The sequence below is a fragment of the Aphis gossypii genome, chromosome 3, assembly GCF_020184175.1.
Source record: "Aphis gossypii isolate Hap1 chromosome 3, ASM2018417v2, whole genome shotgun sequence".
In the NCBI taxonomy this organism is placed as follows: Eukaryota; Metazoa; Arthropoda; class Insecta; order Hemiptera; family Aphididae; genus Aphis; species Aphis gossypii.
Genome location: NC_065532.1, coordinates 4569594 through 4587441, shown reverse-complemented (window position 1 = coordinate 4587441; position 17848 = coordinate 4569594). Strand labels below are relative to the sequence as shown.

The 17848-nt window shown below is 25.7% G+C and overlaps 1 protein-coding gene across 2 annotated transcripts in view; it reads right to left on the bottom strand.

Annotated features, from left to right (window-relative positions):
- LOC114120060 (furin-like protease 2) overlaps positions 1-17848 on the bottom strand; it is a 139276-nt gene that overhangs the window by 20953 nt on the left and 100475 nt on the right. For both annotated transcript variants that reach the window (XM_050205015.1, XM_050205016.1), the window contains exons 8-10: positions 17530-17660; positions 3508-3653; positions 2507-2671 (exon numbers count right to left, since the gene is read on the bottom strand). In XM_050205015.1, the coding sequence (XP_050060972.1) occupies positions 2507-2671; positions 3508-3653; positions 17530-17660 (442 nt within the window). The remainder of the gene's footprint in view (positions 1-2506; positions 2672-3507; positions 3654-17529; positions 17661-17848) is intronic.

Genomic DNA, 17848 nt, shown 5'->3' with positions numbered 1-17848 from the left:
ATTTTAGTTTTCCCGAGAAATTAATCGATTAGCATATAAAAACCTTAATCGGTGAATTACCCACGCCAAATAAAATTATTATTCTTATAAGAAGCTATAAATAATTCATCAGAACATACATACGAATAGAAAATACAGATTATGTTTAAGTGGAAAAAAATCGTAGATGGTACTGTATAGATACTAAAAACGTATAAGTGTGTATACTATTATTTAATTAATAAATAAATAAATAAAATATTATTGGTTGTAATGTTAAGAGAACTTATTTTAAATTTTTATGATGATACATAAGTACTTAATACATTCATGCCATAACAATCAAATATATAAATTAAATATGATAACTTAGGCATTTCATTTTTATTATAATACTATATACTATTATATTAAAAAATATATTGATCAATGACCAATTATTGACTTTTTAAATTTCGTAATAGGATCTAAATTCTTATTACATATAATATTATGATGTCATAAAATTAATGTATACTTTTTAATATTTTTTAAATGCAGTATCATATCTATAAATTATTTTTGTCAAAGAATAATAATTGTTGACGAGATATTGATGCACACATAATACGCATTATACATTTTATGTGCGCTGCAAATAACACTACAATAGCAAAGGATAGGGTTAAATTAATAAAATGAAAGTATAAAAGGTAATTGGTTGACCTATATGTTTAGGTACACAACTATACGAGTTTAGTTGTACTTCAATGTGCAGTTGTTTGTTTTTAATTAATTTGAAATGTTTATTCATGTAGATATTTTGCAGCAAAATAGATGTATTTTGATATAGAATATCACTATTTTTGAATCTTTAATAATTTACGAATTGAACTACTGAAGGGATTTAAAAAAGAGGTTTTATCTATGAAATATGTCATATTTAACATGCATGAATTAACACGTCACAAAAATTGACTACAATTTATAGTAGTTCCGTTAGTTTCATAATATTTAGTATGTATATTATAAACTTATATAGGTATTTTAGTACCTATTGTAATCTATAATTAGACGAAACGATCAAAGCAATTCGATTATTAGGAGTAATGTGTCATGACGTATATTATAATTATTTAAAGTTAGTTAATGATGTTTTTATATTACAATTTTGTAATGATTTTAATTGATAATATTGCTAAAATAATTCTAAAATAATTAAAAATAAATTATATAAATAATAATTAATAACTAAACGGAGTTGATAATTATTTATAACAATATGGGAATTATGAGGCGATTAAACTGAAAAATGATTAAGCTTTTAATAATTACTTCAAATATGTTTGAAACATTTCTACTTAATTTTTAAATTTTTGACCTACATTTCAATTTTCAAGCTAATAACATTGATTAAATATACGAGAGTTGAAATGTTCATAATTGAATAAAAAGTTTAAATATTTTGTTTTTGAAATTACAGCTTCGTGGCTTTACTCTAGTAATTCATCAAAAGCAACATAATTATTTTATGCGTTAACATTTAGCTGCTGCCAAAAATCGGAAAAATCGGGAAAAATCTATAATTATATTTAAAGATAATTACCAAAACTATCAAACACAAAACTTCAGTGTCAGTAAAAAAGTGAAATAAATATAATATATTATAATATAATATGTGAGCGTGTATGATAATTTATTAAATTTAATTGGATGGATGCCAAATTAAATGTTACTAAATTAAAATTCAATCAACGATTTAAAAACCAATAAAATACAATAAAATCACAGTTTTTAAAACATTTTCGTTTCGAAAATAAACTTAAGCTGCAATAAAATTGTTATCGAAAAAAGAAAATGCTTTTAGTAGAGCATACGACTGTATACACGACGTCATGCTTAAATTAATACATATAAATCCTTTTAGTTCATTGGATTAACTAAATAATGTATAATAATGGTACAAAAGTCATAGAAAATTGTAATTGTTTCGAATTGTTTTTTTGTTAGGAAAACGAGATGGTTGGCGTAATTGTTTGTTTACGTCGTTGTTATGTAGAGCGTTAAATTGTTCGATCAAAATTAATGAAAAAAAAAAAATAATAATAATAATAAATAATACTAAAAATAAATCGGTTTTTGAAGACATATTGGAAATCTGAAAAATATATATATTTTTTTAGTCTATCAACAAAAAGGGCGTTGGCTATATTGCCCAAACCGAAGAAATATTATTTTGAAAACAGAATTTTCTTCGATGAGTTTATTGTGCACTGTCGGACAGTCACGTACATATGCCACGGGAGGCCGCCAACGACCAGTGGTCAAGCACAGAGTATAACTTTCCACCATTCCTCCCATCGACTACTAGAGTCGGTAATGGGGCATGGATATTTTACGATCTAGCCCTCCCACCATCAACACAAAAATATATTATACATTTATAGCGTAAGTGTGTGAGTTCGTGTATGCTATAAAGTATAGATGTATATATCAATGTATACACTATTGTATCCTATATTTACTATACTACTTAAGTTAAGTTTACCTTTACGACCCACTCCGTTGGATATCCAACCTCCTTCTCGTTCCAAGGGTGCCGATTTGGACGTGAGTACCACAATGTATTGCATATCACGCCATGTCAATGCAGGATTTGCTTCGAGTGTCAGTGCGCAAAGCCCAGCAGCCAGTGGAGCAGAAGCCGATGTTCCTGAAAATGACCCATTGATAAGAATGTGAAAATAATGTGATATATTTTTTTTTTTTTGTAAAAGTAGGTATATTAGTTTTTTAAGATTTATGTGAACGTGTTATATTGTTATTTTTAATAAATCAAATAATACTCTAAACCGATTAAAAACAAACGTAACGATGCGGGAATTAGAAAAAATATGTTAAAAAAAAATTAGAAAGTTTAGCTCAATTTACCTATGTAGCGTTATTTGGATGCAACAAGAATACATAATTAACATAATTCGCACATAAACCGTAAAACTTTTGCATTAGGCAGCGGTACCGAAAACAACAAACACATTATATGTACAAATGTTAATTAATTCACGAAAATTTTTATTGAGATGATAACAACTCAAAACAGAAAAATGATTAAAATGTGGTTTTTTAAATAACACACAACTGTGTTGGAATAAACAGGGGTTTAATCTAAAACTATATACAAAAGTTTGTCAATGCTCCAGGGACGACAACCTGTAGATGTGTTATAAAACTTTATACAAGGACAAGTTTAATATAAGTAAACTGAGTAAACAATAACAAAAAATAACGCGTGTACATGTGTACTTGTATGTATTATCATAATACAAATGAACGTGTCCCTTTTCCAATTTAATTTGAAGAAATTAAATGTATAGTCAATCCTAAATACAGCAATCGTAGCGATTTGCAGTTAACAATGTTGGTCCTATACCGGAACATATTAATGATAATAATATTATTGCTGTGAATGTTAATTTTATGTATACTTTAAACGCTATATAATATTTAGTGATATATAATAAACTGTGTCGCATTTAAAATTGAATTTACCAGTATGTTCGACGGTGCAAATGTGATCGGGTCGTAATTTGGCATCCATGTCCACGGTTGCTACGCTTTTATCGTGTCCCGGAGTTCCAGAGCTATAAGTGGTCGCTAGTGTAGATGAACATTCTTCAAGGTACCACGGTTTGTAACTAAAACACATAACACATAAAATTAAACAAATGCAGTCCTTATACACACTCCTCATCATAAAATATTGGTAATTGATATAAATTAAATATGAATTCAATGATAACTATTGTATAATAAAACGAGATTATGAAAATAATAAGAGATATAGTTAGAATTTATTCCTTAGGATTATTATCTTTTATTATGTTAAGATTTTTGACCGAAAATAAAAACTCAAATCAACACGAACCAAAAAAAAAATATTGGAAAAGTTTTAAATTTGAAATAAAAAATAATTTCATGTCTAAAAACTCTATATTATAAAAGCAAGTCTCTATTTTTTGTTACGCATACAAATCTACACCGTTCAACGTATAGTTACCAAATTTATTACTGTTATACCTATGCCTGACAATCTGTTGATGGTACCACTTTTGTTAGGGAACATGTTCAATATTTTGACATTTTCAGATTTTTACAGAAATATGTTATTCGTATCTAAATATTCTAAATACACTATTTGGTATGTAAAAACAAAATATATCTACGTGTTCCTTAAGTAACTGTATGAATATCTTTATTTCATTTACTTCGAAAAGCGAACATAATAAGTTACACAAAATAAGTTTTTTGTCTCTCCCGTAAAATTTGAATTTCGACGTATCGATGTATTATATATTATAATACCTATATTAAAATAATTGTTTAAAGCATACCTATAATTAAGCAATCACCCACGACCCACCTCAGAATGTATAAATAGAATCAATTATTATTGTCGACGTATATGAGATGTGACAACGGTTCGTTGCTTTGAACGGTCCTGCGGGGTTTGAAGTATAGATCACTGCGTTCTAACTACGACTGACGACTAGGACTGAAACTTGAGTATTTAAGATATGTTAAAACGCATTCAATAATAATAATAACCAATAGAAAAGTAGTATAAAAAGTCAGTAGCACTGATTGGCTGTATGATGCGAAGACCTACAGAATGTCATGTCCAATGTTATAGTTTAATAATCATTATTATTGTTATTCATTTAACGACATTATAATATTATTTAATAATAATATAATAATAAAATTGTTTTTATTATCTATAAGTATATTTATGAGAATTTATAAACACCTTAAATTATTATAATTTTGCGTAGGTGTAAGGTATGTACATTTAATAACATTTTATGATTGAAATAACTATAAGACGACTAGACAGGATTGGAAACAGCTCCACAATTTGCAAACAACTATTCACGGGGGCGGAGCACGCGGGTGACAGTTAGTTTAATATAAATATTTAAATTTTTATGGTTACTTTTTTCTAAATTACAAAAAGAAAAGAAAATTAATTTTGTAGACATTATTTTTCCATAAATATTCGATTTTCCACGTTTTGTTAATTATTTAGAAAAGTATTGAGAAATTTCCTACTTTTTATACCCATAGTATCAATTAGACTAAATTGAATAACGGAAATAACCTTAATGTAAAGATGGAAGCAAATTGTTTACTCCTATATCAAGATGATAAAAAATATAATTTTAAAATAATAATACATTCATCATTCTGCTCAGAATCTAAAACCAATAAATAATAATTACAATATAAATTTATTTCAAAATAACTTATTTATGCAAATTTGAATAGATTGAAAAAATAATTAATTGATGGTGTGTAGGTATACTATTGTTTTTTAAAGTTGACACCTAAAAATAACTGATACTTAATCGTATCCTAACACAATAGATAGAAATGATTCCCAGAAGATAAATTAAACTTAGAGAAGATGCACAGCTTAAAATAAGAATTAGATGATACAATACATTTAAAATTATAGAAATAGATTCCAAAATTATAGCAAAAATATTATTAATTTTAAAATTAAAAAGTTATAAGACGAAACACTGACTTAATATATAATAATTTGAATAACAATAACATATACTATATTTGTAGTTTCATTACTAAACACCATTCATATAAATTGTAATGTATATTATAATATTCAACAGGGGCAGAATTCAACAAAAATTGGAACTTTTTAATACTTTTTAAATCATAACTTTCTTTTATATTAATTATGGATGAACATCGATAACAAGGTACATACAACCTATACATTTTTAATATGCTTTTTTTAAAAGTTTAAACAGCTTTACAGTTTTGAGTTTTAACTCTCTATATAACAACACATTATTTTGAAATTAATAGTAAGATGTAATCTCCTCATCCAGGTATACTAAATTCAGATGCGCCATTAATAGACATGGCTAAGTTGATGGTGTTGTACATAAATGTATAACTGATGAGATTATCATTCACTTAAGACGATTATTTATTAATTGCATTCTATATAACAAATACTGAGAGATTGAGAAACAATGATATAATAATGCCATTAATGTTATTCTGATTTTCATACTTAATATTATTTTAATTTTGAAAGGTCATGAATTCCTGAACAACAATTAAGAAATTATGTATAACTTAAATTAGGTAACAATTATTATGAAGTACAAACCAAGCAAGACTAAATAATACATTTTAGTTACATTATTTGATTTGCAATAAAGACTTGTTCAAATAGCCAAAAATACAATAAAATAAGCTTTTAACGTTATAATTACCATTATCAAAGGTTTTTTTCTGAGGGTGCCTTTCTAATAAGATAAAAAATGCTTTTTTTTAGATAATAATTAATTCAATATACAATTCACTTAAATTTTTCGGATTTTTTTTTGTCTACACGATATTTAATATAAATATATATTTAATCACTTAAAGATAAAAGTATGGCAACATTACTTTAGTGTTGAGAAAAAAAGGAAGTTAAATTATATTGTAATACCAACAACTTTCTTGCTCAAAACCTAAAAATAATATGTTACAGTTTTTATTTTTACGTCAGTGTTTTTTTTTAATTTAAAATGATTCGCTTAAGGGGCATTTACTAAAAAAAGGCTAAGTATTAAATTACAAGTCACGGAGTTGAAAGCAACAAATACTAAATAGATAATATTACAGCAAAATACCAATAACGTTTAAATATACATGTACATAACCCAATCTAAAACAAAGGCATATTAAAATCAACAATCCACTATCATGTGATGCGTTCGACGAGGTCCGTTTCTATTAATTTCTATGTTGAGGATTTCATAAGTGCGCTTATCACAAAACGATCTCATTATGCACTCAACAGTGAGTGTTTTTCTCAGATCTTTATGCTCGATTTTTGTTTTGATGTTTAATTATAACATTCATTTCTTATTAAACTGATGTTTACACAATAAAAAAGTATTTTCAATAGAATTTTTATTACTTTAAGAGTTTTGCTATTGGACAGAGACAAACTGTACTTAAATAATATTATATTTTATACATATTTCTTTTTTTAAATCATCAAATTATCGATTTTCTTGCAGTCTGTTGTATCGGTTAAAATTTTTTTCTTTTACAATATTTAGTTGATTGTATTTAAATCATATACTTCTTTACGCTGACGCCACCATCGGTGAATACTGAATACCATTTTTTCTGTCCCCGTATACAGTTTATATATCAATATAATAATAAAAATAAAATGTTTGCTCGTAAAACGCCAACGCTTTTAGCTTAAAACAATTTTGTTTCTTGTTCTACCTATTCCGTTGACGTATACCCACGTATGTACATAAAAACCCAAGCACCTCATTCCAATCACTCCAATCGCTCTCCACAGCAACATATTATAACGTTGAACCCTGACGAATCGACCAATCCGGTGGACACGGTCGTCGTGGTAAGATGTAGAACGGTCGCGGCGTGTCGATCAGTGATTGGTTGGTAAAAAGAGAGCCAGTGGCCCAGGACTGCTTAAATTATGTAAAAATATGAGTGCGCACAGTCAAAGAAGCACCTCGCGGACTTATATTTTTAACATTTGACTGTTGGGAAATCGATATGGTTTAATGTATGCCAAAAAAAACAATATCAAATAAGCTCTAAATTTCCATCAATAGATTTTATTAAAAATATAGTAGCAAATAAATATATAACTATACTTTATTCAAATGTTATAATTACAAACGGTGGTTTCGAGAAGGATAAAAGATATCATCATCATTACTCATCATCAGAAATTTAAAAAATGTTATAATTTTCCATCTTATGCATGAAATTTGAAAGATTATTGACTGGTGTGATTTAGCTTAAGGATTTTCAAAAGAAATAATAGGAAAAAACTATTGTTTTTTAAAAAAGTAACAACGATATTAACTTAACATGATAAAATGTTATTTGTTTTTTTTTTTTTTTTATAGATAATGTATAGAAAAAATATTATTGTATATAAATACATACACACTTTTATAAACAGTCCACAAAATAGCAAACTGTTATTTGATATAAGTAGATAGGTATTGTTTGTTTGTAAAATCGAGGCAAGTATAAGCTTATAAATGATAACTATACAGTTTTACTTGGTAAATATATAGGTAGTAATTAGTACATACCTACACAGCTTTTAATTGGACTTCTATATTTGTTTGCATAGTGTTTAAGATATATGATAAGAACATATTTTATTTAGGTTATAATTATACTTAAATTTTAAGCCATATTTATTGCTTTTACACCGTTTAAGTTTTACACATTGTAACAATCAGTCGGTGAACTGTGCATGAAGAGCGGGGGACGGGAGAAAACAAGTTTACGCTCGAAGACTTCGATTTGCTTGAGCGCAGCTCAGTCGAGGTGATTTTTAACGTCAGATGGTTTTTAAGGTCAATTATATGTAAGCATTACCTATATAAGCCGCTATATGACGTAATACGGGGACTTAAACTTTGTGCCGCAACCACGGCGGTGGTCAAGGAGTAATAATATATTATTCCGGACAAACTTGAAATGAATCGATCGGGACGCGCCAAAATAGTGGCAGCTTATACATTTTATGTATAATACATGCATAATATACGTGTGTACCTATAGACGAAATGGTATACTACATGGTCCGAAACCTTTCACAAGTATAATATCCTCACGAGTTTTGCAGTGGCTCAAGGGCTGAAAAGCCTCAGGCTTTCCCGGAGAAAACTCCGGACGGACGTGACACTGAATGTATATACGAGTGTATATTACTATATACATATATATACACATACATGTAGCTGGCTCGAAGTTTGCGTTTTTCCCGACGGTTTCTGACCCCCCGCCGGGTTTCCGACAATAAAAGAAGATTTTCGTCGACGACGACGACACGCTGCGTTGTACGCACGCACAACACGCTACACATATATACATTTATTTGAACTTCCTCATCGTCGTCTTGCCAACACCCCTTCACCACACGTCACGTCTGTTGGTCGTCGTTTCGAGCGCACCGCCTGACATCACGCCTCCGCGTGTTAAACCTATACGGAAATCGCTATCGGCTAGAACTTTGAGAGGTTATTGGTTGTCCAACGGGTAAACACGCCACCGAAGACACCGATCATATGATGCGTAAACGTGGTTATCGATATACCGCATAGAGGGCTTTTATCGTCGTCCGTTCAAATCAATTTTAATTTTTAATTTAGAAAACGCCTTCTTCGAATCGTTTTTCAACGTGTTACTGAGCCCAAAGAAAATCTATAGATATGATAATAAAATTTACATACGTTTATAGATTTAATTTCAATTTACGGGAACTTAAAAAAAAAAAAAAAAACGAAACAGTCGATCTCATCATTCAAGACATTCGTTGGGTCCAAACATCTGACGGACAAATAGTATGTTTTCAGTTTTGATACATTTATGTACAAAAATTATGATATTAATATTTTAATATTTAATGTTTAATGCGATTAATTTACACGGAGAAATCAGCTCAGTCATATTTTTAACCATCGAAAATAATGGAATTACTTAATTTCTTAGACGGCTTAACGTTTTTAATTGCAGAGTTCGCACAGAAGTAACGTTTCAGAATATTACATTATTCATAATATAAGCTGATGAAATCGTTGGCACTTACAACAATTAGATAATAAGTTAAAATAAAGTTACTAAGAATTATGCTTGTTTGCTCAATGTTACTTACAGTTGTCTTAACCTTACACAATTCTATATTTCTAAGTATATTATTATAATAATATTTTGTGAACAACTATAACAGAGTGACAGAATGATTTAATACATCAGTTTCCCCATATTATTTATTTTTATACTTGTGAAATTTCACGTATGTAATATTTTTATCCTTTTTCCTCCGATTTTTCAGTCCACTGCGCAAAATATTAAAAACAAAAAAAACATTAATTTTTCATTTTGAACAGACAGTTCCATTAAAAATAAGATAATGTCTTCTACTTTTAATCAGAGATCAATAGATCATAACAAAAGAATATTTTTTTGAAGTTACAAGATAATTATTTGTCAAATATCTTTCTCGCTGCACTCAAAATACTCAAGTTATTATAATAATATACTGCAAGAAAATTAATATACATTTGTTATATCTAGATTGTTCACTTAACGATTGGATAATGTATTTTTAGTAAGATGAACTTAATTATTAAATTATACATATATGTTTGAGATTTTTTGATTAAATTTTAATTCAACTTGATGACATTTGTAGGTATCTATACAGTAAAACGTTACATTCTGAACAGTTTGTATACTAAAATAAGTTTTGTGCTACCTACCAACTATATCCAATAAAGTTTTCAATTTAAACTCTATAATAATAATATATACTTATATGTAGTTAATCGATAATATGAATTTGTAAGATTAAATTAAAATATTAATTTATGTATAAGAATATATAACGTACGAATAAATAATTTTATAGTTAATTAAATAATTGTTACATAATAATGTTTTTCATGTCGATAAATGTTTTATAAAAATGAAATAACTCATCTTATTTTATTGAAATATATTAATTTTGACCCAGTACAACATTTAGTTATTTTTATTTTTTCTCTTAATTAATCTATAACTTTAAACCCTACAAAAGTGTATTAGCTCTGGGAATCACTAGTCTTAAGGACGGCTTAAACTATATAAGTAATTTTGAAAATCATGTCTCGGAGTACAAATGTAATGTAAAAATATACCAAATGTGTATTCATGTTTAAGATTATATAAATATAACATGCTGAATAAATAATATGTTTGTAATTGTTTTCTTATAAAATACACGGTGCTTATGGTTTGATAAACTGTTTATTTCTGATAAGATAATGTTTTAATTTTGTTCGAAAAGTACTTAAATAATAATATAAGTATATTAGTTTTTTACTTTCATAAATAATATTCATATTTTCCCAATTACTGTTCTATAATTAGTAAATTTAAAAAGTTTTCCAAATTAATTATTAATTTCCTTTATAGTTTCTTTTTATTCGAGTAAGATTAATTTTTTTTTTTAATAAAAACCTTTACACCAATGTTAGCTCTATAGATGCGTACTTCAACCCATCGCCATAATTTAAAAAAAAATTGGGCAGTAAAACAAGTTATACCTTTTGTAGTTAACAGATTTTATTTATAAGAACAATGCTTTTTTAGATCTAAATATGATTGTTCTTGTTTAAAAAAACTCTAATATTTAATACAAGGTACTTCATAAGTTGATTTTATCTCATTTAAAAATATCGAAAGTATATAAGAAGAAAGAAATATAATTTTATGAATATATGATACATACAATACATACATTTTTTATACGTGAGTTTTATGAAATTTTAAAAATTATTTTGTAGTTATTCGATGAAATTTTTAAAAATATTTCGACATATTTTTAGCTATTTGTAGGCATTAAAAAATTTTTTTTAATGTAAAAACATTGTTTAATTTGGGCTAAACGCTTGAAAATTGTATGTCGAACTACAGATAAGTTATTTTGTAGAAATTTTAAAATATAAAATGAGGATTTTTTTTGATTTTATAAATGTTTGAAATTAAAATTATTGAAGTTATTACATTCTATTGATGATCAATACATTTTCAAAATACATAAATTAATTTTAAGATTTTGTATATTTATACTAGCTATATAGCACATACCTTATTAATAGTAAAAATACAATTCCAATAAACTACATTTACATCTGTATGAATAATAAAATCACGAGTATTCTTTAATAAAAAATATAGTGTTACTACATCCTATACATTATAATTAAATAATCAAAAACGATAAATCGATATTTGTAAATTTTCTATAGTGATTTAAGCGTATAGCTGTAAATCTTAATACAATCTTATAAAACTTTATCTCAAGAAAATTTGTATTAAGTTTATGTATGAAAGTAAAAATATATCATAATAGTTGTACTAATTAATAAATAGTAAATATGATTTATAATACTTTATTACATTTAAAAAGCTAATGATTTAATAATAGACCATATGTTACACTAATGTGGATATTTTTTTACAATATGCTTTAAATATTTAAAATTATGCTAATATAATTTTGCCGACTAATATAATAAACCTATGGAGTATTTTTATTATGACAATAAGTAATAATAATAATACGTTAGGTTACTAAATTGTTTTAAAATTGTACGTGTTTCAACCAAAAACTAATTTGATCAAGATGTTAGGCATATGATTTATAGTTAAATAATTTTTGATTTTCACAAGATGCAACTATATTGATGATATATATTATACATATATATATATAATAATACGTTTAATTTCTTAATTTAAATTAGAAAATCACTTGAGAGTTGAGATTCATATTATACATTTAATTCATGTAATACAATTATTTTTCTTGTTATATGTATATCTCACTATATATTACGAGTTGATGAATTTTAAATGTCATTAAAATTGGTTTATCTATAAATAAATCTGATTAACTGAATTTAGTAAATATCAAATATATTTATCCATTGAAACATTATAGTATTAAGTCTATAATTAATTTATCCAGTATACCAGAGAGGTAAGTTCTGTGAATTGTAGATTATAATATAAACAGCTTATATTAGCTTATGAGAAACGGTGAATATCTCAAGGCTATATGTACACAATTATAAGTAAATATATAAATTTATTAAATATTGTTTGTATGTATAAGTAGGTAATACTTATTGATTTTGTGTTTTCACGTTTTTGTCCAGTACTAATCAGCATTTCATTTATACAAAGAAATTATAATTCAATTGCACAATAATCGTCGCTTTCGCAAGTATACAGACGGAATACAATATGGAAGTAGTACATGAACTTAACGCAAAGAAAACCTTAAATCGATTAAAACAAATGAAATTTTAAGTTTCGACAGAAACATTATCTTCTTATTGTTATATTGTTTTAAGTTAATTATTGGTTACAAAGAAAAAAACAATTGAATGTACCTATTACTAACACCAATGTTGATATAATAGATTTTCTGAGATTATATTATTGAAAATTATAAGGAACATGAAAAATATTTCGTAAAAGACAAGCATAAAATAATTACATTAGATGCAATAATGAAAATAATAATAAATAAAAAAAAAATAGTATAATTATGTATACCGCTGTATTCCTTTTCAAATATTTTCTCAGGGAAAAGTTAAAAAAATTCTTTATAAGTACTACAGAATCGTAAACTGTACAGAATGTATAAAAATTATGTAGCTAATAAAAATATTGGAGTAGTTTGATCTCAAAAATAGATGGGGTATGACGTATATGTGGTTCTTGTGAAAAGAGTACGATTTTTAAGAAAAATGCCACTAAAAGAAAATATAAGATAAACGATTATTAGTGATGATGATTATGAGAATAATGACTTTAATATTGGTAACATAAAAGCTGATAATAAAAAAGCAGTCTTCTTTTGTTCTGAAAAATGTGATGACTATGTAGTAAAATTTAATGGTTTGGTCTCTAAAATCAATTTTCAATAAAAAAAAAATAAAATGAATAAAGAGCTGATTAAATGAATATTGAGTTTAAGGAAGTACGAAAGGATACAGATTTCAGATATTGGATGTAAGGCACGCACATATTGGCACTAGATATTGTTTTACAGTGATTAAAAATCTGCAGTCATGCATTTCTAAAGATTTTCTTTAACTCAAGTAGACAAGCTCCTGTATGTTACAATGTTGATTTTTCAGCAGTTTAAAGAAATTTCTGGTAGAAATACTGAGAAATAAAAAAAAAAAAAACGGATTTTTTAAAGTAGGTATTAGTGTTGAATTTATAATCCATAAAGAATCTACATTAAACTAATGGAGTATTAATTTTAACATTTGATGTAATATACATTATATTATATATAATATTAAAATAATGTATTAAGTTATCAAGTTATTCCAACATGCCATAGTCTACAATGATAGAATTATGAATAAAAATATATTATAATCTAAATGTAAAAAAAAATTCTCGGCATGTGTAATGTGTACTGTATTTATACTCAATACTCACATATGTTTAATATTCGTATATTAAATTTCAACAACCAACAACATAACCCAAGTCCTACCTATATCACATTATGATGTATAGATTGTATACCTAGTGTATCAGTTATTAATTAAATTTTGTCTTATTGTTATATAATATTTCATATTAATAAGTATCTAATAATTTGTATACAAACAGAATGTACTACAATTGTCAACAAGTAACATTATTAACTTACTAATCCAACAAATATTTGCTAAATAACTACTCCACATTCACAAATATAGCTTATACCAGGTTTACAAGGTTAACAATTATTATAGATTATTACAACCATAATTTGTAGAAGGAATGTAGTACCGTTAGTCGTTACAATAACTTTATTCGGGTCCTTAATAAGTAGCTTGAGTATCGAAAACGTTTTTGGTGGAGAAGTGAAGTTAATGGTTTTTTAATATTTTATAGAACAGACTAAAATTAAATGCAGTTTTGGATTATATTTTTAATAGTATAATTAGGTATCTAACCGACTTTGTTTTTTATTTTTACAGCAACACTTTGTTTATGTAACACATTATTATATACCTGTACATTACATATTGTTAAAATATTAACTGAAAAATATGAAGTATTAAGAATTGTAAAAAATAAAATATTGCAATATTATATTAAATAATGTATTACTTCGTTGTGCATACATTTTTATTGTAGCATTAAGTGATATTTATAAGAAACTCTGTAAATATTTAAATATATCATCATGTTATCATTTTTATCAGATTAGTTAGTTAAGGGTCAAATTATTTATATTGTTATAATAAGAAGAGCTCAAAATCGAAACAGCTACAAAAATGTTAATATTGTATTAGCCAAAATTATTTTTAACAATAAAAGTTTAATGTGTCTCTGAAGTTTTGTGATTCTAGATTTTCTCAAACTTAATTTTGATTAAAGTTTTAAAATTCTTAACAAAGTTTAAAATATCATTACAAAGTAAAATAATAAAATAACTAATAACTAATTAAAAATTATTTAAATTGTATACAAAACAAATTAACAACAACATTTTTCATCAATGAGTTGATTACATTTCTTTAAAATATGTTGAATGTTACACGATTTATATAATATTCTAAATTAATTTTAGAAACATAGCTACTGAATTTTATAGTAGATAATGTAATACTTATTATGTTATTGTTTATATACATTATTATATATGTTAATTTAAATAAATAAAGATACTGATAAGATGTTTAACAATCAAGCTTTTTAAAAAAAATAATGGTTTTATAATTTACTAACTCCAACAGTACGTTAGTGATTACAATGCGAAACACTATGATAAAGTACTATTGATGAAGTTTTATTATACTTGTATAAGGAACGAGAGATATTTTACATTTGTTCTGATTGAGTTTTTTTGAATTTAGTTTTCTGGGAATAAAATTAAGTTTTGTCGGAATTTTATAAAAATATGAATATAATATTCAAAGTGATACACAATCTGAATAGTTCTCAATAACTATACACTAATGAATTTTAATTCAAATGCTGCAAAATAAGCACACATAATTTTTTCATGAAATTTGAAATATATTTCAATGTTTTAAAATAAGTGTATCTTATGTAGACATACATTTAAAACATTTGTTTCAAGTAAATACTTATACTATACTAAAATGTTTGATAGGTCTATTCCATTTTATATGAATCAGTAAACTAAATCAAGTGTAGAAAGCTTGTAAACTTTGCTTAAAAATTATTTCAAAAATATTTTTTTTTTAAATCTTAGTAACAGTAAGTCATGAATTCATATTTCTTTGAATGACTACTTTTTTTTTAACGGGAGTTTAATTTTTGTTTAGACTAGTTTTTATACACTCTTATTATTATGTATTTTTTTTAAATGTAAATTATGTAGAAATATATTCCCAATTGTATCATAATCAAAAGCTCGTTTGGAAAAGTTTCACACTCGTATTGTATTTACTTTTTATTTTAATTATATGACTAAAGGACATATTGTTAGCTATGAATTCATAAATAATTAATATCATCATAACAATATTGTTATAAACAGAAAAAATAAGTTTGGCTCGATTCAGTTATCACGAGTCATTGTTGTTTCATAAATGAACTATAAAGAAATATCTCTGGTTTTTTTCCAGTTAATATATTATAGGTACATTAAATTATATTTGTACCACAGGTTTCGTCTCAAAACCGTAACCACTATGTTCTGCCAACAACATAATTAATTGGAAAAACTAATTACCTTGCTGTGTATGGAACGGATCATTAATATTGAATTTTAACTCTAAGAAAAAAATGTAAAGTTAACGCTCTGAAAAGTTAACTGTTACTCGAACCTCGAATTTCAATTTTAAATAATTACGTTTTCTACACTTTTTATCAATGACTATCAAATTTTAAGCTACACGTATGCAATATAATATATTATGTATACATGTATAGGTATCATGCTATTAGAACACACGCGAATAATTGTATAACTGTGTTATTGTGTTTATTTTGCTTTAAACTGTATATGCATACGAAATACCGTTGTTCTTATACATTTATTTATTCATGGAAGTTATCTATAACGTATGGTATTACATCGTGAATATTAAATTAAATATTATAAAAAGTCAGGATATGAAACAATATCACGCATGAAAGTTAATCAATTTAATAATGGAAATCAACCATTACGGTAGAAGGTACGATGTTCAATATTACTAACAAACGACTGGGTATATAATATAATATTTATATTAAAGATGATTCTTTTAACAGCAAACACTCGTTATTTCAAAAAGTATTAACTTTTTCGAAATTTTCTTTATGGAAAACTTAAGTTACAGCAATTCTAATATTTTATAATGCCCTTACTTTTTCACCATTATATGTTCACAGTTGAAACCATTATAAACTTTTAATTTTAGATGAGCGCAACATTACACCACATACATTTGGTGTGGCCTTTGTCCATTTCCCAATAAATAATAATATCTAAATGATCTTGTATTACTATAATATTATACTAAAATATTAATAAATTGTCTTATATATATATATTTGAAAATTGTTCATCAAAAACGTATGATTTAAATAAATATAAGTAATATATGAAAATATTTAAATCCAAGTATGTATTGATGACTATAGGGGGTAAAGTAGTAATGTAATAATATTATAAAACGTATAATAAAAACATATTTAAGTTTATGAATAAAATTGTATAAGGCTTATATTTTGTATGGAATGTATTTACATTTTTTCAATGGACATAAATATCATACCGAGGGTTAAGAACACAGTGATTCAATCAAATACTTAATAAATATTGTTTCTTACATTATATACACTAAATATTGATTCCTTTAGTTCGTTATAATTAATATAGCTGTATCATTAACTAAATATTGTCAATCATAACATTTAATATCCTACAAGTTTAATGTAAATAAAGTTTTGATGCTGTGAACTTACCCTCCTTGTGTGGCACTGGATATTGACAATGTGAAAATGCTGTTTGTGTATCCGTCACAATTGCAAGAATCAGTATGCCGTCCACCATTACCAGAGGCCCAAACGAATATAGACCCTTTTCCATGACGGCCCTGTGGTGAAATAATATTGAAAGTTTATAAAACAATATTTTGTATTGAATAATCTTAATTATTATTTAACTCAGTAATAATCTATTATAACTTAAAAGTAAGTTTTTCTTCTGAAAAAAAAAAGATTTAATACATATAGTTTTGTGTTAAGTTTATGACAAAAACTAAATTTTATTTTTATAATTGTG